This window comes from Uloborus diversus, chromosome 1 (assembly GCF_026930045.1).
Source record: "Uloborus diversus isolate 005 chromosome 1, Udiv.v.3.1, whole genome shotgun sequence".
In the NCBI taxonomy this organism is placed as follows: Eukaryota; Metazoa; Arthropoda; class Arachnida; order Araneae; family Uloboridae; genus Uloborus; species Uloborus diversus.
This window is the reverse complement of record NC_072731.1, coordinates 38,644,254-38,666,963: the sequence shown is the minus strand read 5'-3', so window position 1 is coordinate 38,666,963 and position 22,710 is coordinate 38,644,254. Positions and strand designations below refer to the sequence as shown.

Genomic DNA, 22,710 nt, shown 5'->3' with positions numbered 1-22,710 from the left:
AATAAAAAAAAAACTGGCTTGACAGAGAAGGAACATAAAAAAGAAACTACATCAATTTTATTAGGTAGTCGAGGTAAAATGTTCCTCTCCGGATGTTTCTCATTCTCTATTTTCTCTTTCATACTATAAAATAATTAAATATTTGCAAAAGAATAATTTGTATATTGTATTATGAGTATTTAGTGTCACTCTTAAGTGCTCGGTAAAGTGTATGTCAACAAGGTTGATGCTCTGAACTCGAACTAAGAGCTACTTGGTACGGCACTAGTGAAACCTACACATCAAGTACATACAATGTGAATTTTGAAGCCAAACTTTTATGAGTAATAGTTGGCTAACTTGGATTCATATTTAATTTTTGCAAAATTTACAGCATTCAGAGACTTATAAAACATTACGCTAATTTTAATATGTTAGATTTTCCAAAAACTTGATACTTAATAACCCCGTCAAATCCAGAAAACTCATCTGCATTCTGGCAGGACGAAAACACCTGAGAGAAAAACTTTACATATGCACTCTCATTAACCTGGCATTTTTAAACAAAACCACTTTTTAGTCAACAGTGAGCTGAGTTTTCAAGCAAATATAATACCATTTGAATTTAAATAAAACAATCGGGATATTGAAAAAAAAAAATCATGCCAAAAAATGCTTATTATTATGGAGGAGTAAGTGAGACACTTTTAATACATTGGTAAAACCAAAATTCCAGCATATGAGATTTCATAGCTTTTAGGGAGAAATAATATTAATAGTAGTGCTCATCTTGCTAATGTAAAAGATGAGGTGCTAAAACATGAATGCAAATAATAAACCCAGCATTGGGCCTTTTTGTGCCATCCGACAACAAGGGGAAAGACTAAAATGCAATCTTTATCTTTATAATGCAAACACATATTCAAGCAATGTGCAATTGTAAAAATTAACAAACTGGATAGATGTTTTGGGGGAATGCATGCTTAAATCGAATGGTTAAACTGAACATTCATGAACATAAAAATTTCTAGAAAATAAGCCTTAAACATTTCCACAAAACAACTTTAGAGTTTTAATTCTTTCAGCAAAGTAACACAACACATGCAAAGAAATCTAAGTTAATACCTAGCCTACTTGCAAGATAGATTTTTATGTTTAAAAAAATGAAAAGTTAACATTGTGGAAGAAATGCAGATCGAACATACACGAACAGAAATCAAAGTTAGGGTACCTGTGAACTTAACTCATCATTAGTGAAAAAATTATCATTGAGTAAAAAAAAAATACATTTACCAGAAACAAAGAAACATACCAATAAAGAAAAGAAAAACTTCAAAACAGTTTAATACTCCACTAAATTTTTAAAACAGCAAAGAAAGTAGCAATGGCCGACATTCAAATCAAACGGAAAAGCGGTAGGTAACATACAAACACTTAACTTTTGCTGACCAACAAATGTTCTAAAATGTGAAAAACACAAAATCAGCAGCATCTGAAACACTTATATGAGAAAAGAAAATAGCTATATTAATTAATGTAGTTACAGCAAAGAAAAGTATCCAGTACAAAATTGTTACCACCGAACTCACGCCGTATCGCGATCGCGATTTTGTTGATAAACAATGAAGTTTAGAAGAAGAAGTGTTAGTTTTCTCAGTTCATTACATTTTAAAAGGAAATGAATTTAAAAAAAACTCACCTCAAATCAACAAAACTTTAAATTAAAAGAATTTTGCCACAGGGACCTGAATATAAACAAATCAAGTAATATCCAAAAGTCAAATATCTAGCAGATATCCATAAATGAGACTTAGATGGATATTTTTTTTAAACATTCAGGTTATTGAACAGCCATCCACAAGCTATCCAAATATCTATATCTAAAACATGTAGAAATCTGGATAGCTAGACGACTTGCGACAATCCATATCCAAAACCTGGATATCCATAAGCTATCCGAATATCCACATCCAAAACATGTAACCGTTTGGATGTCTTGAAGATATACCAGAAATCCATATCCATAGACATAACCAGATATGGATATCCATCAGCTGTATGGCAAATCCAATGGATATTTGGATATGTCATGGACCTTTTTGGATGTCTAAGAGACATTTGTGGTTGTCTGGGATAGAACGCGCTCGTTCTTATTTCTCATTTCGCCAATGTACTGTAATTGGTTTTGTTCGGCGATCCTAACCGGTCGACCACTGAGTAACCGGTTGCTAACCGCTGCGTTCTATCGTCAACCAGTTACCGTATTAATATGAAGCACGTGATCATTAGATGTCACGTGATCGATCAGCCGGTAGCTACCAGTTGAGCTCGGCGAACGCAAGCATTCCTTGCGTTCGACGAACCTCACCGGTCTACCGGTTACTAACCCCAGCGTTCTATGATCAATCGGTTACCATTCTAAGCAGTTGATTGGGGCACGTGATCATTAGCTGTCACGTGGTTAACTAACCGGTAGCTACCGTAACGTAAGCATTGAGAGCGTTTCAAAATTCGCCGCCGGGAACATTGGGCGCCGAGCATTTTAGACCCCGGGAATACTGGGCACAATATGCTCGGCGCCCAAAGTTCCTTGTGCCCAAAGTGCTCAGCGCCCAAAGTTCCCGGCGCCCAAAATGCTCGGCGCCCAAAGTTCCCGGCGCCCAAAATGCTCGGCGCCCAAAGTTCCCGGCGCCCAATAGTCGGCGACCAATCTGCGGCGCCGGCTATTGGGCGTACTCGTATTGGGGAAAACTCGTAATTAACTCGGGAATCATCAAAATGTATATTTCGCGTGTCTATACGTTCTTAGGCACTTATCCACGTGTGGTCGAGTCAAAAAAAAAAAAAAAAAAAATCAACATTCATTCGGGGGGGTGTAAATTAGAAATTAAGGTCGATTTTCGAGTGAAATTTTTTTGCGAATACAATTCTTCCTTTTTTGTAAAAGGAAGTAAAAAGCACCAAATTAGCCAGAAATAAGGCGCCTAACACGGCATAAATGTCACTAATTATTTTCATGCGCAATGAAAAGTAGGTTATTTGATTTTAAAAATAATAAAGGAATTGAGAATATTATGAAATTTTTTATTTTTTACAAAAAAAGTGCTTGAACACAATGTGGGTGGATAGTATTAACGACGGTTTGGGAGGGAAGCAGAAATAAATATGTATTAGTCAGTGCACAGTCATAAGACATTCATAATATTTAATGGCGCTTTTCCCAAACAGCACAAATCGTCCCAAAATCGTAGAAGTAATGTAACATCAACGTGATCACATGTACCGAAATCCTCCTAAATTCGTAGAGAACTGGTTGATAAAACAGCAAAATGTCCGCCCAGCACAGCGATTTTACGTGAAATCGCTGTAGATATGATATGACTTTCAACATTTTTGGGAGCAATTATCAACGTTTTTTGGATGCTTACAAAATATCAACGATATTTCTATTTTGGTTATATTGTACTCTGGAGGAGTTTTCAACGGATTTTAGAGGTTAAATGGAATTATCTACTAATATTAGATGAACTAACAACCTGTTTCAGAGGATTTATCAACGATTTTCTCATGTGTTTGTGTCACGAAATATCTACATAAATTGCATCTTGGTAAATTAATTACCAATAATTTATAGACTGTTTGCACACTTTTTGAAAGTCTTAAAAACTTTTTTACCCTCAAACTTTTTAAAACAGTAACATACTTAAGATTTTTTAAAAAATCGTATAAATAAAATTCAAATTTGGAATATAACTCAATAAAATAATTAAGAAAGACAAGAAAAATGAAATAATTTTTAAATTAATTTCAAACATAAATAAATATGTATATTTTATTTAAATAATTTAAGAAAAAATGTCTGATGTTAACTATTTTTAGCGTTTTAAAAAAGTAATTTTAAAGATTTAAGACTTCCATAAGAAACATGGCAGTAATCTATGAATCATTGATAACCTATTTTGTGTTCATGTTTAAGTAGACAATAAACCATTTCTTTTGTATGCACAATTCACAAATTTTATTCCAGCAATAATCTGAACAAACAAACAAAATAATAATAATAATAATAATAATAATCTGAGAATTTTTAATTCAAAGCTATCTCTACGTCGTTCTTGACGATCAGAACATTATTTCTTGAATTTAGAAAACATAATTTAAAAAAACTTTAAAAGCAGGCAATTACTTACTTCACGTTAATACAAGAAATCGCTAATTCATTTACACACTCACGATCGCAACAATACACAAGCCGACAACTGACAACGTAGAAACATACTACAGTCAGTAAATAGCCATTTTTCTAAACTGAAATTGTTGCGCATGCGCAGATTAAACAGTTTTCAGACACGTAAAAACTCGTCAAAATGATTACAAAAATTAGAGATACGCTATATACTATAAATGTAAACTTTCAAACATATTTTGGATTTATTTTGAAACCTGTGCCAATTTCGTACTTTTGTCAACCATATTTGGAAAAGCCCAACTACGTGAGGAAATCTACATCGCGTCGATATCCGTTTGTGATATGTCACGAGTTTTGTACCAGTTCAACGATATAACAACGAATATTGGAAGATCTGTGCTGTCTGGGTTAATATGCATTAAAATTGTTATATTATTAATAATTTTATAAATGCAAAACACAAGTAAAAAGGAATATTTTATTTCTTTGTTATATTAATAATGAATTAATCTTACTACTATTATATAATGCGGAAGTTTGTGTGGATGTATGGATGTTTGTTACTCTTTCACGCAAAAGCTACTGAATGGATTTTGATGAAACTTTACAATAATATAGTTTACGCATCAGAATAACACATAGGGTAGTTTTCACCCCGTTATGGGACAAAACCCCTAGGGGGGGGGCGATAAAACCCAATTTTCGTATAAATTCTCTAATATGAGGATGAAAAAATACTTGCACATATTAACATTATATGTCCATCGAAAGCTCTGATTTTTCTGCTGAAGATAGCACCTGTTCCAAATTTCTAAGTAGAATAAAAAACGAGTTATGAGCTTTTTAGATCCATGTTCGAAGCCTTTCCTCAACACTTTGGTTGCGTTCGACGAGCCTCACCGGTCTACCGGTAGGTATCCAGTTACTAAGCGCGGCGTTCTATGATTAACCGGTTACCATTCTAAGCAGCTGATTGGAGCACGTGATCATTAGCTGTAACGCAAGCCTTGATAAATTCCTGGCCACCCTTCGGAGTGCGGAGTCTGAGCTAGACTCGAGTCCCTAAGCAGAAACGTCAGGTAACCAGCCGACCGGCTTAACCGGTAGCTCTATTCGAATACGACCCAAGAGTCTTGGCTGGTTTCGTTATAATGTTAAATGTATGGCTTATGGCAACACTGACGTTGTTGTCATGCAGATTGTTGTTTTCAGGGAGTAAAAGGAAGGAGACGAATCTCCATGTTAGCAGTTTGGCAACAAAATTCCACTTCCGCCAGAGGCCGCTAGAGTATCATCTCTCGCACTACTTATATCTTTTCGCTCGTAGCGAAGCATTGTAAACAAGTGTGTTTTAAAAACTATCACCTGTATATTTGGAAGTATTAAACTACTTTCGCCATGAAAGCTGTTCAAAGAAGCATAGAATACTTTACTCCACCCTAGGTTTTTGGCATATTTTGCATTCGATGTGTTTATTTTGTATTTCTGCTACGACTTTAGCGAGCATTCATTCTTGTTATGTGTTGTGCAATTTTGTGTTCTATTTTGTATATTGTTTTTGATATGGCTGTTCTGCTCATTTGCCATGAAACTAAAAATGATTTTAGCTGGCTTTTGAAAACATTTTCTCCCAATAAAACCCGTAAATTACGATCCGGTTTTCATAATTTTTCTGAGTACTATGCATTTAATTTTAAGAGTAAGCGAGAAGACTTGATTTTAAAGTTATTCATTAAAAAAATAGAAAGAGAGTAGCAATGAACAACTAAAGTTTTGGAATTTAAATCACTAATTTTGTTTCCTTCTAGTTATATTTCCATGTCCTTTTTCTTCTTATTTATTAAATTTCACATATGCTTAACTTGAATAATAGAAACTCCACTGTAGTAGAAAAACTCAATAACGCACTCATGTAGAGAATTCAATTGAAATTAAGATTGAACTGTTTAACTTATAATTTTCATCAAAATATTTATGTTTTGCTTTTTTTCTTCTTCAAATTTCACTTAAATCCAGAGCAGAGCAACAATTTCAAACTAAACGTAATACATAAAGTTTTATGTAAGCTTATATCACACGAAATTTATGTATGGGAGGAGGAGAAAGAAAGTAACTATGGTAAGTGAAAACGAAACACAATGTGATAAATATAAGCTATAAACTAGATCAACGCTTGTAATAAATAGCACTTTCTTGTAACATTATTTGTAATTGTTCACTAATAACTAACGATAAACAATTTTTTTTTCTCAATATACAGAGTGTTAATATTTTTTCTAATCGTTTTTAAAGATAAATCCAACGAAATAAAAAGAAAAAAAAGGTTATTTCAGCAAAAGTAATTAATTAAACAAAAAGGAAACTAAATATTGGTGCACATAATACAGTGAACTATATTAAGTTATATGAGCTAATATCGCACGAAATTTGTGTGTGTGGGGGGTGGTGCAGGATAAAGAAACTCGGTGTAACAGAACCAAATATTGGAATAAAAGAACCAAGTAATTATGGTAAGTGAAAACGAAACTTAGCTTGATAAATATAAGCAATAAACTAGATTAACGCTTGAATTAAATAGCACTTTCTTGTAAGATTCTTTTTTAATTGTTCACAATTAATTAACGAAAAAGCAGTTTTTTTTTCAATGTTCAAAGTATTAATTACTTTTTTTCTTATCGTTTTTAAAGATTAATCCACCAGAAAAAAAAGGGGGGGAAAACGGCTTTTTCAGCAGAAGTAAACAAAAAAAGAAACTAAATATTATTGCACATATTACTGTGAAATATTTAATTTTAAATGAGCTTATATCATGCAAAATTTATGGGGGAGGGGGGGAGAGGGTTGATCGAAGTTACTGCATAAATTAATTGGAGTAAAAGAACTAAGGAGAAAGAAGATCGAGGACACACAGAATTAATGTCTAAATTCTAGAACAAATATAAGAAAGAAAGTAATTTTAGGTCCATCGTGCTGACCGCGCGATATTATTGAGTTGCAACAAATTTTTCGTATCAATGGCCCCAAACTAGCTAACTGCCGGCATCCACCCAGTCGAATACTCGGGGTCGGTTAAATCAGGCGAGCGAACTGCGAGAGATGGACCACTAGCGCCACCATTGGCGATGGAATAATCCGGTCACTTTTTCGCCCCGCTGCCAAAGGAGATGAGGCTCCTTCTTTTAGCCTCCCTGGTTGTTTTTTGGCCGGTAAGAGTAGTTCTGTTTTACTGTTAATTGGTTGATTTATTATCTACAGTTATTAAGAACTATTTGAAAAAGAAAAATTGTGTGTGTTATTTGGCTTTAGGTTCAAACAAAACATGGGTATTTTGAGCAATCCTAAAAGCACTGAAAAATTAAGTACCTTACTAACACTTCACTCGCAAAAGATCATCGTATTAAGTTTTATTGCTGGAATTATATGGTTCAGTCTCTTAGCATCCGACGTTTTCAACAACAAAACTTATTTTTCGGAAAATGCGTTGCTCCCCGGTGTTGTGGTTAGAGAATTTAATCCAGGCTCTTTTCTTAAACGTCTCTTAGAAAGCTTAAGAGAAGAATCTTCTTCACGTCCTTCTGCACTGCCTTCGGCTTGGATACAAGGGCAATTTAGGCAAATAGGATTAGATGTGTACGAACATAATTTTTCGGTACAATACCCGTTTGGAGCCAAATCCATTTTTAATGGAAAAAATATTTATGCTATCTTGCGAGCTCCCAAAGCTGCAAGCACCGAAGCCATCATCATATCCACTCCATACCGCGACTTGTCAAGTGTACATGATAACTCTTTACCTTCGATAGCACTTATGATTGCACTAGCTCAAACTTTCAGACGACATGCATATTGGAGTAAAGATATCATATTTCTCATCACTGAGCATGAAATGATTGGTTTTCAAGCTTGGTTGGACGCCTACCATGGCATTTCTACTTCTGACTTTATCATTAATGAAAAACTAAAGGGTACGAGCGGTCTCATACAAGGGGCAATCAATCTCGAGATCAGTAGTGACCGTTTTTCACACATAGATGTGAAAATTGAGGGCTTACATGGTCAGTTACCGAATTTAGATCTTGTCAATTTGGCTGTTGAATTGTGCACACGGGAACAGGTTGTGACCAGCTTTCATGAACGGTTTAATTTTTACCCTCCCAATACTCTCACATGGGAGAGCTGGGAAAATAACTTTTCAACCATGCTACATATGATATTGATGCAAGCTACAGGTTTACCTAATGGGGGACATGGATTATTTCTTCGATATGGCATCCAAGCTGTGTCTTTGAAATCGATTGAAAGCAAGAGAACAGATCAAGGATCAGTAACTTTAATCCAGATGGGTCGTGTTCTGGAAGGCATCATTAGAAGCTTGAATAACTTATTGGAGAAATTCCATCAATCATTTTTCTTTTATCTACTGCCAAGCACTAGGAATTATATATCAATTGGAGTTTACATGCCGCCATTTGCATTGATCGCCATTCCCGTTCTAATCAAAGCCTTGTACTTATACATTAGCCTCCAGTCATCTGACCCTAAGCTAGAGTTCCAAAACCTTGTCTCCAATATTAATTATTGGTCAGCTTATGACATAATTTTGCATGTTTTTTTTGGTACATTTCTGTACTGTGTCCCGATGTATTTGGATTATATCAAAGACTTGATTCACTTTGGAACTGAGGACTTAATATATGCAACACATGCAGCTGTAATTTGTATGTGGCTTATGATTAGTACTTTTACCAGCAGATCTCAAATTTCTGAATCTGATTTTTCTTACAGAATGCATCTTCTCTTATTAGCATTAGGAGGTTTTTTGTTTACATTAGCTTTGGTGAACATTTCATTAGCTTTAATCCTCACAATATTGTATGTCCCAATTAGCATTAGCCTGCAGTATCGTGGGAAATTTTCATTTTTGCAGTATTTTTACTTGTTGCTGATTAATCCATTTGTTTTTACATTTTTAATTGTTTTAATACAATCTTATATGCTTGATTCTGATATTCCCGTAATGAATCACTTATCGAGATCTATGAAAGGCCACAAGAAAATAATTTTGTTTGCCATTGAAGATTCTTACTTTTTTGGAAACTGGTATTATAAAATTGTTACAGTTGTTATTTTACCGATATGGTTTAGTTTGTGGCATTTAAAATCCTCAAAAGTTAAATGTTGAATTTTAAATGAAATCTAGAAACAAGCTTGATTTATAAATTCTACCTATAGAGTCTTGTTTAAATCAAAATAAAATTAGATTATAACTGAAATTTAAGAATTCATAAAATGTTTTAGGTGAAATCTTAGTGCATAAAAATTACTTCATAATGTATTCAAATAAACATATTCTACTAATTAAAAATAAGAAATAATGTATAATTGCCTAAACATTTTCTCTCCCCCCTCCCCCTCTATCTTTTTTTCTGAGCAAATTACATTTACTTGATCTTTTAAAACTTGAACACCTTTTGAGAGGTGGGTCGCATTCCTCTTATAAGGGGTTTAAAAGAAAAAATCATTTTTTTTTAAAAACATTTTCTTTATAAAAAGACCTTTCAGCTAAAGTTTATTTGAAGCAAATCTACCTGTTAGAAGAGGATTTTTATTGGACTTAAATTTCAATTTTAGCTGTACTGCTAACATGTTTCAAATTATTTATCTTTCAGTGAAAAGGTGTTCTAATCAAAAAATAAAACATGTGAATGAAGTGTTTTGGTCGGGTCAGTATCTTGCAAATAAAAATTTGAGCCCTATAATGCAATTTCACAAAAAGTTATTAGACACAAAGGGTTAACATTAACTTTAAATTTTTCAATACATATTAAAATAAGCATTAATTTACTACCTTTAAGCCTGGGCTAAGAAAAAACTGCATGCAAAATACTGACAGTTTAGTTAGGATACCAAGAGGCTGCACAAGTATAAAACTGCAATCTCTGGATGGAAAACCGTGCTGTTGGTAAATTGCATGCAGTTCTAACTTTGCCCTGGCTTAAGGGGTACTTACTGCTTATTACCTGAGTTTTTCCCTTCATTTTCAAGTTAAACGGCACCATTGCTGGTGTGCTAAATTAGTTTTTGCTACCAGTTTATTGACAATCTCAGCTTCAAAGAGAGAACATCTGCCTTCAGCTAGATTATTAACTATTCGTGACTGATAAGTCATTAACAATGTTGAAATTGCCTTCTCTGGGTGTCTTTTCTGGGCTGTTGGTATTTTGCAATATTGAAATAATTAATTAATTGTCCACATAAGTTTTTCCCTATATTTTTTAAAGAGATATTAAACCTTCTTTAATGCATTTTAAAATGCTCCTTATGTTTTTCTAACTTTTTTTTGTTCCTAAAATTCTTACTATTATATGTTTATTATTTGTAAAAAATCTGAACCAATTGATTTAATATTTTTTTTATTTTGTTCTACCATACATACTTGCATATAAGTCGAGAAATTTAGTACAAAAAATGTGGTTAAAAGTTAGGTGGTCAACTTATACATGGGACAGGGCTTCCGAAAATTTTCTCAGAACAATTCTTGGGGGAAAAAACCCACTGGAAAACGTGAACATTTTCTCGATTTTAGTCCAACCATTTTAAGCAGATGTTATAGAAGTAAATGCTTACACATTCTGCTATAAGTTTGCATGGTCTGAATGTGAAATAAAGACTAAATAATTACAGTAAATGGCTGACTACACGAAAAGTGTGGGAATCTCTGTATTCATTAATTTTTCCGATAGCTGGGTTGGTACGCTCCGGGAAAAACTGGAATTGTCGGGGAAAATGACATAGTCAAAAATGTTAGGGAAAAGTCGGGGAATTTCCAAATGGGCTCCAAAAATTTTTTTCCCCAAAGGAATTTTGTTCTATGTGATCTAATCTTCAATTTTATCAATGTTTCATGAAAAATATTGAGACAAAATGACGCTGGCAATAAAAAATGGATAGAGGAAGAAGAAAAATTATTTTCCAGGATATTACTGCATCACATGAAATCATTCAGCTTAGCAATATTAGCCTGAAGTTTCTGGTACTCAACTATATCTCAAGAATCAAACCATAGTATCAAGTTGTATTCAAAGACCTTTAAAGTATGATTACCTTCAAGCAAAATGCAGCTGATAATCACCCGGAAACATTTTCACTTGGATGACAACACATACCTTGCACGAGATTACACAATGCAAAAATAGATTAAAAATACCTAACTTTTTTTCAGATATTGTACCGATAGCTATATATTGTAATATTTTATTGTTGAACGTTACGTTAAACTTTTTTAATGGAAAAGGAAATAATTAAATTCAAGAGTTTAGCTCCCCCAGAGTGGTTTCTGATTCGAAAATTTTGGGCTGACTGCCAAAACTGAAAAATTATTTATAAAAACATTTTTTTTTTCAATGATTTTTGTATGCTATTATCCTTTAATATGCGAAAGGAAAAAAAAAAGATTATTGGCATTAGCCTATGAATCAGCAGATGATGATTTTTGTTATTATTCATTATATGGTATGCCGATCTATGCAACATGTTAATCATATTCATACTGAAAGTAATCTTTGCATTTTGCTCAATATGTTTTGTGTTATATACTAATAAGAAAATAAAAAGAAGTATTGTAAACCAAAAGCGGATGCTAAAAGATTGCTGTGTGATTACAGCAAAACGCTATAATATTACGCATGACACGTGATATCAAAGAAACGCTAAAATAAGTTGAAAGTACTCTGTTTTCAACAAATAGTAAACAAATTAAAATGATTTTGAACAAAATGTTTAAAAAATCTTAAAATTTTGAATAAGAAAAAAAAATCCAAGTTTTTTTTTTAATTTTTTAAATCAAAGGGGAGAAGTTTCAGTTTTTCCGCATTGCTACTTTAAATAAATTTTAATTATTTTGAAAATATTGCTATTTAAACTTAAATTTTGAATTAAGCTCGTAACCTGGAATTTTCTAAAAAAAGAACCTGGAAAAGTCGGATTTTTTTAAAACCAGAAATGTATGAACCCTGCAATAGTCTCGAATTAATGCTCATTAAAGAAAAAATGTAATATGGCTACAGCACAGAATTTTATTGATTTTCTCCAAAATACAAGCAAACAAGTAACAAAAATCGTAACATCAAAATCGAACCTATTACAAAAATCCAGATAGCAGAAGTGAACCCTTTTGTGCAAAAGAATAACAATCGGACGTTTTTTAACATAAAAATATTTATTAAATTTCATTTTCCTTCTTTTTATAACGTTTATATTCAAAATTAGCGGCAAAACTTTTTCAGAAATTTTCCTAAATTTTTCAGAAAGTAGGGATTTTACTTATACAAGGGTTTTCGATTTTTTCCTTAAAGTAGGGGATCGACTTATACGCGAGATCGACTTATATGTGAGTATATACGGTATATTAAAGTTCCAATTTTCAGTGTAATATCTACTTCAGTGTCGTATAGCATCTCAAATGTATCTGTTTTTTGAGCCATGTAAGATTTATTACGAAAATGTATGTAGCTACTTAAAAGTTCTAATACACAGGATTTTCGTGTACATATTTTCAGATCAAATGAAATCATTATTTATGGTATATTATGGGGCTCTCAAACTGAGTGCTCCGACACCCTGGGGTCCCATAGGAAGAGCTTGAGAGATGCCACAAGGTGTCCATGGTATCAATATATATGTGTGACAGAGATAGTGTAGCGTGCCGTGAGAGAAAATTCTAATTCTTCAACGGGTGCCATGAGTCGGAAAAGTTTGGGAATCCCTGGTATATAATGTAAATGTTCACCTTTTTAAAAATCAGGTTATATTTTATAGCAAATGAATATGCTTTCTGTTTCTGTGTGATAGTAGAAAATATTGTATTGTATATTATGAAACTGAAACATACGTTGTTTTTAGTTGTAATAAAGTATTGTGCTTTGTACTGTTTTTGTGATGTATATGATTTAGAAGAAATCTAAATGTAAATTGGAGATTTAGCTTTCATTTTTATTGACTGGAGAATAATTATGGTATTGAAAGGACCTTCATTTCAACTTTCTTCTATGGGGAGTGGGCAGGGTGACCATCACCACAAGGATGATGGCTTTGGCTGCCCCCCCCCCCCTCAAATGCTATGGAGCAACACCTGCCAAAATGAGACAAAAATCCTGTAAAATCAACCCAAAAAGTTTCAAATCTAAAGAAATTGATAGCCTATAAATTTCAATGGCACACGTTGTGCAATGACACCAGGGGTGTTTGTTATCCGCCATTTCCGAAAATTTTGTCATATTTGAAGAATTTTACAGGTGTGAGGGGGGGGGGGGCAACCTTCCGAAAATTTCAGTCTTGAGAAAATTTTACTTGAGTCCACTTGCGCTCTTGCATGACACCTCTCTCCCTCCTCATGGGCACTCCTGGGAGAGGAACAACATTGTGCTCTTTATACATATAAGCAACATATTTGATGGAGTTTTGAGCTGAATTTTGAAATGCAAGTGCCCAAAGTGCAGTTTCAGGTGATATTTGGTCACTTAAAGGGGTTCTTTGTGCCCCCTCTGGATCCGAGTTCAATGTAAATACTGTTATCTTTTTATGGGAATTATATGTTTTCATTCACTCACATTGATTTCAAAAAAAAAAAAATATATATATATATATATATATATATAACAATATATATATATATATATATATATATATATATATATATATATATATATATATATATATATATATATATATATATAGATATATATATATATATATATATATATATAGAGATATATATAGAGATATATATATATATATAAAGAGTAGTTAATTCATTATTTTCTTTTGTGTTGAAATGTTTAAAAATAAGTAGTATTTTTTCAATTTTTTTTTAAAATTAAAATATGAACATTTTATCTCAATAGTTGATCTCAATTGTTTTATCAAATTAAAAATGCATCAATGTGAGTAAACTTATACTTGAAAATGGGATCAAAATTATTTGTACTACAATTTGATTAATGTGAATGCACAACATAAATAATGCAGACTCAAAAAAAGAAAAGCTACCGAACATCTGTTTTAGGGGCGTACAAATATAAAACAGGAAAGCTGTAAGTGGACGTGACACCAAGGTAACAGAACATTTATAGCCAGGTATCCATCCATTTGTATAAATGGAACAAGTAAGTAAAGTAGAAAAGCAGACAACTTGTAAATAATTTTTCCTGCATGTCAATCCCCCCCCCCCCGAAATCTGAAAGCCCTTTTTTTCCTTTCACCTTTCTAATTTATATTTTCTCTCTTTTGTTTCACATCTTTAATTTCTTGCTTCTTATTCTTTGTTTTCAATGTCTGTTTATAATCCTACATCTAAAGTATACTGCCATGCAAAAGTAAAATGTCATTTCTTTTCATATTTGTCATCTATCATTCTTGAGCTTGCTCATACGGTTTCTGCTGAAAATAAAGCATGAAAAAAACGTCAAATTCCAATATTTTCCTACAGGTTAGTATGGAATCCAAAACGCTTTTCTTCAAACACTGCAAAAACTTTTTTTTTTTTACTACAAACAGTTTTTCTGTTATATATTGATTGAATAAATTGCTCTGATCATAGCTTTAAAACTAAACTCTGTTTTGTTTTTTCAACAATTTACTTTGCTTCAGTTATGTGTTTCATTATGTTTCATTTATTCGTGAAGTCTAAAATCTTCATAAAATTTTATTATGCTTGTGCGTAACTAGATTTTTTAGATGTATATTTCATTTCATGTTTTTAAATTGATTTTGCTCCTTTATAGTAAACCTGGAGATGAGTGAAATAAGGCTTGAATTTTCATTTTGAGTCTTACAAATGATGATACTTCATAAGCTCATCAGATTTGCAAATAAACCCTTTCTTTGGCTAATATTCACGTCCATTCTCTTGGCATATTTATGTCCCGAAATTGGAGCCAAAGGAGGTAAAATATTCTATTGAACCACGTTGGTTATTTTTTGTTTATCAATCCATTAATGAGTCATAAAAAATATCAACATAGTAAACACTTTTAATACTACTTTGCGAGAAATTTTAAAACATTATTTAAGTATTAAAATTTTTATTTATATTTTCTTGAATTGTTGACTTAGAAGTTCATTCTTTTAAATTATTATTAATTGTTATATTGTTTTACTTTTTTTTTCAGGAATATTAAAGCCAGAAATCACTGTAAAGTATTTTGCTGTTGTTATAATTTTTTTTATTAGTGGAATTTCTTTGAAATCAAACGTAAGTGAATTTATTCAATAACATTTTGTAATTACAAGAATGTTCTACATTTTTTTCCAACATTAATAAGGAAGTTACCAATGTCAGAAGCTAATGTGAAATTTCTAAATAATGCACTTTCACATGCAGATCAAGTTTCAGTAATTACAACATTTTTAATTTTAATCATTAGGACAAACAAAAGACTCTTATTAGATGTCTTTTCTTCCATAAACTTGCATCTTTTGCATTGAAAAAAGGAGTTTTTTGTTGACTCGAAACACGCTTATGCAGTTCTTTGCAAATTTGGGTTCCAAATATTACTTTGCAGATATTACTTTGTAATATTTTCTTTTATTTTTTTGCACAAAGATACAGTATAACCTCGATTTAATGATTGTCAAGGAACAGGAAAAAGTTATTGTTAAATTAAGGAAATCGTTAAATCAAGGAGCATAGACATTCAATGCAGTCAAATCCAGACCTTTGAAATGTACCCTTAAATTGAGGAAATCATTAAATCGGGTATCGTTAAATGGAAGTTATACTGTATTTCTTTATTTCGTAAACAGTAGACTGCTTTAAAACTCAGAAAATATATGAATCTATTATATTTTTGTTTAATTTTGTTTATCACAGCTAAAAATCATGAGTGGATTTATATTTTTAGGAATTGTTAGCTGCAGCATGTCAATACAGAGTCCATATTTTCATACAATTGTACTCCCTAATTTTTGTTCCTCTAATAGTCCAAATTTTAGTGCAACTCTTAGGTCAATTTTATCCTAATCCTGACTTATTAGTTGGCTTCATAGCAGTAAGTTGTATGCCACCACCTGTTTCATCGGCCGTCTTGTTAACTAAAACAGTTGGAGGAAATGAAGTAAGTGCCTTTTTGTACATTCAGGTGTCTTACTTGCTAAGTTCCAAAGTTCGTTTTTTTTGTGTACATACATATTGTAAAACCACTTTTTTTTTGTTCAATGGTATATTATTATCTTAAATGGTATTTTCTTGGTTATTTTCGAAAATTCAGTATTCATGGTCTCAATTAGCTCAAATTTTCTACGTTCTACACTACTTGCAAAATTTTAAGTTTAATATTTTGAATACCCATTACAAAATGCAAACTTTTGTGTATTATTACATAATATTTAGGACAAAATCATGCTTTTTAATCTACTTTCCCAGTAAAAGTCGGAGAAAGAAAAAAATGCATGAAAGAAGGCTTTATGCATCTTTAAAATATTGCAAAAAACAAAAAAAGTCAAAAATGAATAAAATAATTAAATAAATATCGAAAAATTAAAAAATGGAAAGTAGGGTATTGAAATGGGGAAAAATGTCTGTCTGTCCCCTCCTCTTCAATAACTTTTGAGTGAATAGTCCTATTTGAACAAATTTTTTTCTGTTTGAAAGATCTTGGCAAGGACAGCTCATTCCTATGTTTCACTTTTTGATTTGAACATTCTTTTGTTCAATTTTGAACAGTTCAAAAAAATTTTAACATTAGTGCCTACGGTGAAAATTCAAGGCAATCCCAAACTTAAGAGGAAAATTTGCTTCAAAACACTTTGTAAGAAAAAGCTTTTGATGAAGAACATGTATAAAAAGTATCTTTTTGATTTGAACAATTTTCCGTTCAATTTTGAACAGTTCAAATCCCTTAACATTAGCGCCTACGGGGAAACTGAAAGTCAATGTAGGTTCCGTACTTGAAGGCGAATTTACTTCAAACAACTTTTGTTGGAAATAGCTCTTGACGAACAACTCCCGACTCCAACTCCTGTGCCTGAAAATTAGTTGGACACCAACTCCCCGACTTTGACTCTGATCTTGTAGCTTTGGCAAAAATTTATACACGGAGGAAAAATGACCGACTCCGGCTCCTTTATCCCAAAATAAGTCCGACTCCAACTTCGCAGCCATGGTTTTTACCGAGAAATAATTATTCTTCATTTTGTTTTTATTTTCACTCTAAAGTTTTAATTTATGTATTCAGTTTTTGGTGGATAAATTCGGAGTCCTTTATGTTTTGATATAAAGATATGTGTTGATTTTTTTTTTTTTTTTTTGACAATGAAAATTATTTTGATAAGTGAACATTTTATTGTTTTTATTTCTTTTTGAAAGTACATAAATTCATCTAAAAAATAATTTTTTGGCAACAGGGGAAAAACAAACAATTTTTTTCATTAATATGATGTATTTCTTTTAATGAGCTTATTATTTTTCTTTTTTTTTCTTTTTGAAAGCGGTTAAAGATTTTTTTTGATGGAAAAAGTGTATTAGCTGCTTTGTTTAAAAGGTGCTGCTATTTTATTTGTTCGTTTCTTTATTTTTATTTTTTATATATTTTTATGCACCTAGTTCTTTAAGGCATATTTTATTCCTAGAAATCTATTTTTAAGAATATTGATCAGATACTAGAAAGTAGATATTGGTATGTGGGAAAGTAGACTTGTTTATTTCTAGACGGAACTTCTTGTTTTGAACTACCATCCGGCAATTTCTGTCTTCCCAAAAACATTGTAATACAAAGCATAATGTTTTTTAGTGGTAGAAAAGACTTGATGTGCATTTTACTTCAGTTACTGACGAATATGTGAGGAATAAAATAAGTAATTCAAGGGCAGATCAGGCTTCTAGCTTTGGAAGGGGGAATAAAGGTGCACTATATATTTGGTCACAAATGGATGATCCTAAGGGAATTTGTGATTCCATAAACTGCGGTTTTAGGCCATATTTGGTTCCTTAAAGGGAAGAAGGATTCATAAGTATCTCTGGATCCTTGCAAGCAATAAATTTACTAATTAAAACTAAATGAGTATTTTATGTATGTGCATCCTTATTGGATAAAACACTAGCTAGGAGCAGTCAAAGCAATGATAGTTTTAATACAGTTAAGTTCTGTATAACGTACGTTGCACATTAGTTACCCTCGCAAAGATTCATTTGGGTTACAGTGATAAAAATAAATGAATAAATAAATAATGTGAATCAACTTTGCAAAATTTTTGTTTTCATTGTTTTTAGACTGAAAATTGCTGAAAAAAAGTCTGTGTATGTGTATTAATTCCATCATTAAATAATTTTTTAAAATTCTTTTTAAGGCAGCAGCTGTGTTTAACTCTGCATTTGGTAGCTTTCTTGTAAGTATGTGATTATTTTTCTTTTTAGTATGTGATATAGTTTTCCAACACCTAAGTTATGTTCTTTTTGCAGGGGATTTTTGTTACACCTGCCCTTCTATACCTGTTTGTAAGTTTTCAGTTTTTTTTTTCCCATGGTGTCTTTTTTTTTAATGCTTTCTGTTTAGGAAATTCCTTTACCATACCATTTTGCCATATTTCATGATCTATAAGAAGTGCTTTACTTCAAAATGTGCTTTATAATCAGCATGTGTTCTATGGGCTAAGGGCATAACATTATTCTTTAAGACATCGGGTTCCCTTCATGGGGGGGGGGGGGACACAGACAATGCCATTAAAATTTTTAGAGGGTGGGTTGTTTTAAGAGGTATTTTTCTCCTTTCTTGAGGGCATAGGCGGATTTAGGACCGAGTTCCTGGGGGGGCATGATTTTTTTTTTCCTTTTTAGCAACATTTTTATTGTTTCCCACTCTCATGTTTTTGTCTGTTTCCTGTGATGCATAAGTCCATGCTTTTTTTTTTTTTTGTGTGCCGTTTTCATTAATGCGTGTTTTTATGCTGTCCTTTTTGAATTGACCTTAAGAGAGGGAGCTGGTATCAAGAGAGTGACGCAGGGCTCCAATTTTAGGGGGCTGGGGGTTTCTCCCACAGAGGAAATTTTGTAAAATGGATAAAAATTCTGCATTTTGAAGCCTTATAAAGGTTAATTGGATAGACATAGAAATTGATAACTAGATTATACAGTTATACAGTATTGTTCAAACTTTGTAAGAAACAGCCATTTTAAGTTTGAAAGAAAAAATAAACTATAGATTTCTCATTACTACAACTTTTTTTTTATTAGTGCAGAAAATGAAAAAGAATAGAGGTAGTGTATCATGCCCCCCCCCCCCCCCCCGGCTAAACAGATTAACATTATGCAGTAGAAGTAATTGGAGTACTTTGCTTAGGATTTTCAAAGACTTATCTAATTATTTTCAAGGACTCTAGAATAAATAAAATTATTTAACGCACTTCATTTGTACTTTCCAGTCTCTGATATTTTAGTACTTGATTGTAAATTTTTACAGTACTGTTCTAACTTTGTGAGAAATAGCTATTTCAAATTCAAAAGAAAAAAGAAACTATAAGATTTCTCATGAGAACAACTTTTCTTCAGTTGCAAGTGGGGCAGAAAACGAAAAGAAATAGAAGTACTGTTTGACATTTTAAACCGCAACCTTCCTCAAATTTGCGCATGCGTCAGGTCGCTTCTGATTTTATCAAAACAGGGGAGATATTGATAAGAAAGATAACGAATGTGAGGGGGATTTTTTTGTTTTTTGTTTTCCGTTGGATTCGTTTATTAGAAATGTTGGTGCATTCTCTTCAACAAGCTGTCACCCCTTTTTAAAATAGAACCGTTCAACGGTGCTAGTCGCGGCTTTCGAGATCAGACAGTAGTGCATATTTTTTCCTGTGCTGAACAGATAGACAATATGCAGAAGAAGTAAGATAAAAACAATCAATGCAAAAGAATTTCCAAAATACTGCATTCGGGATTGAATAAATAGCAAGATATGAAACATGTGAGTCACAAAAATTTATTTCAAATAATATGTTACAAACGTGAGAACCATGATTTTTACATTTTAAATACAGGATGTGGCAAGGAAATGAATTTGACATATTTTGGCATTCCTCCCCCTCTACCATTTGTTAGAAGTTTTAAAATTTAAGGTTTGTAGCCACACATTTCCAAATATTCAAGGTTTTCAAGCATTTAAAAATGAAATTAGTTTTTCAAGCAATTTCCATTTTTTAAGGAACAAATAAGGATTTTTTTTCTTTTTTTGGGGGGGAGTTAGAGACCCACTTCAAAGCAGGGCCCCTACGCAATAGCTTGTTTACCTTATAATAGGCAAATTCGGTCCTGTTTGTAATTCACTCTTACCTGCAAATTTTTGCTTGATTTGTTTGTAATTTTTACAAAAATTCGTCAGTTTTTACGGTTAAATAATTTTTACGATTTTACCAATCTTTGTTAGGTTTTTATAGACTTTTATAAAATTTCAGTAAATTTTTTAAAAACTTTTGATGACTCAATTATTTAGATTTCAATAATGACAAGGTCTGAATCACTTAGACTTGGATGATTATGACTTGCCTTACTTTTTAAACAGTATTTATGAAGTATGTAAAATTGTACTCTCCCTCTAAGAAAAAAGATTCATTTAATCAGAATACTCAGATAACTGAAATTTATTCAGTTTGCGATAGTATTTATTTTCTCTCTCTCTCTCTCTCTCTTAAAAAAAGAGAGAGAGAGAGAAGGGAAAAAAAACTGTTTTTTGTTTTTTAGAATTTTTCAGAAAGATAATTAATCTACTAAGAACATAAATATTATGCATAAATATACTTGAAATGTGGACACAAATCATAACGAGTAGATCTTTCTGTTAGCGCAAATGGGGGGGGGGGGGGTTCCCCTTTGCTTTAGGTTCTAATTTGTTAAAAGAATCGTCAATTGTAAAGTGATGCAGCTTAATGTACAGTTCGTGTAGCCTATATTTTCATGCATATACTTGCCCAAATAGTTTTCAGTCCAAAACAGTGAATTTAGACACATTTTCAGCACCTCAGTGACAGCTGTACTATTTGTATTTAATGATCGTTCCCCCCCCCCCCCCTTTTCTTTTCTCCCATCAGAAAAGGACATTTGCTTTTCTCTTCATTTTCATTGAACTAATCAAAAAAGAAAAAGTCATGATTTTTTTGTTTTAAGATTTTGGAAGAAGATGTGTTGTTACTATACAAAGTCCTCCCAAAACTGGGGGGCATCGCCCCCTATGCTCCCCTATAAATCCACCCATGCACTTCTGAACTATTCAAAAAAGAAAAAAAAAATATTTTTTTAAATTTTTGGAAGATGTGTTGTTACTATATAAAGTCCTCCCAAAATTGGGGGGGGGGGCATTGCCCCCTCTGCCCCCCATAAATCCGCCCATGCTTGAGGGGGGAGGCCTTCTAATTCATGGGGGGGGGCACTCCTATCTAAGATGCATGTTGAGGAGAACTCTCTTAAATATTTTGATCACACATAAAATGGTTGCCTTTCAGGGTGGCATGGGGGGGGAGCCCACCCTAGCTTTTCAAAATTAATCTATTTACGTATTAGTGAGCATGGTTTTGCTGTTTTTTGATATAGTTTACATAGCATCCAACTTGTATGATTTAACCGTACATTGTAAGATTTTCGGACGGTTTGTATGATTGTACAGTTTTATGGCAGATTTGTACAATTTTTAGGATTTTAGTGCCTCTGACGCATTTTGTTTCGCTATTATCTTGCTCAGTGATGTGTTTGTTATGAGAATAAATTGCACGTGGTGTTCTAAAGTTTGCTATTCATTTAAGTAGGACTAGACAGAGCTGCGTTTTTCTTTATCGGATAACAGCATTAAGAACATTTTAATCTGTTAGAACTTACAGAAAAACTTGTTTTGAACAAGTTTTGAACTTGTTTTGAACAAGAGTTTGATAGACAATTTTTGAAAGCTGTGAAGTCAGCAACTTCTTAAAGTTTAAGTTCAAAGAAATAAAAGTTTATTTATTGACTTATTTTTAAATTTATTTATTTATTTATTTTTTGCTTATAAAAGCACAGATCAGGTAAAGGTAAGGATTTGAAATACTATCATACTTTAAATTTTAATACTTTGCTGTACAATGGTCAAAAAAGCATAGAAATATAGCCACCGCGTACATTGTAAGATTTTTTAAGTTGGCATGTCGGCAGCTATAAGTTCACATTGAATATGTATCAGGCCTCGATGTATAAGTTTTGGTCCTCCCTGCAGCAAAATTTGTAGGGCCCCTCCACACAGGCAAGGGTACGCAGATCCGGACCGGGTATATATTCTTTACACCTGCCTGGAAAAGTTGGAAATAGTGAACCTGTTGCCTTTATTGCAAATGTTGATAAAAGGAACTAATTAAAGCCACAAAAATCACATATGTTTTTAGCAGCATTGTTTTTTTAAAACAAATTTCTGGGAGAAATGCATTTGTGTTTTGAGTCATGAATTTTTGACACCATAGGGCAGCATTCATATTCTGATGGTGGGTCATGCCCAAAAAAATTTTAGGAAACACAGCAAGCATTATTTGGAAGAAAAATG

General features: G+C 32.5%; 2 protein-coding genes across 2 annotated transcripts in view; both read left to right on the top strand.

The window, feature by feature from the left end:
• Window positions 1–7,379: 7,379 nt before the first annotated feature.
• LOC129234376 (glycosylphosphatidylinositol anchor attachment 1 protein-like) lies at window positions 7,380–9,350 on the top strand. The gene has a single exon (XM_054868369.1). It carries the CDS (start codon window positions 7,488–7,490, stop codon window positions 9,348–9,350), a length of 1,863 nt encoding a protein of 620 aa, XP_054724344.1. The 5' UTR covers window positions 7,380–7,487.
• A 5,605-nt stretch (window positions 9,351–14,955) lies between these two features.
• LOC129234375 (sodium/bile acid cotransporter 7-like) overlaps window positions 14,956–22,710 on the top strand; it is a 64,297-nt gene continuing 56,542 nt past the window's right edge. The window contains exons 1-5 of the mRNA XM_054868368.1: window positions 14,956–15,111; window positions 15,337–15,419; window positions 16,069–16,281; window positions 18,512–18,550; window positions 18,624–18,659. Of these exons, the coding sequence (XP_054724343.1) occupies window positions 15,003–15,111; window positions 15,337–15,419; window positions 16,069–16,281; window positions 18,512–18,550; window positions 18,624–18,659 (480 nt within the window). The 5' untranslated portion in view covers window positions 14,956–15,002. The remainder of the gene's footprint in view (window positions 15,112–15,336; window positions 15,420–16,068; window positions 16,282–18,511; window positions 18,551–18,623; window positions 18,660–22,710) is intronic.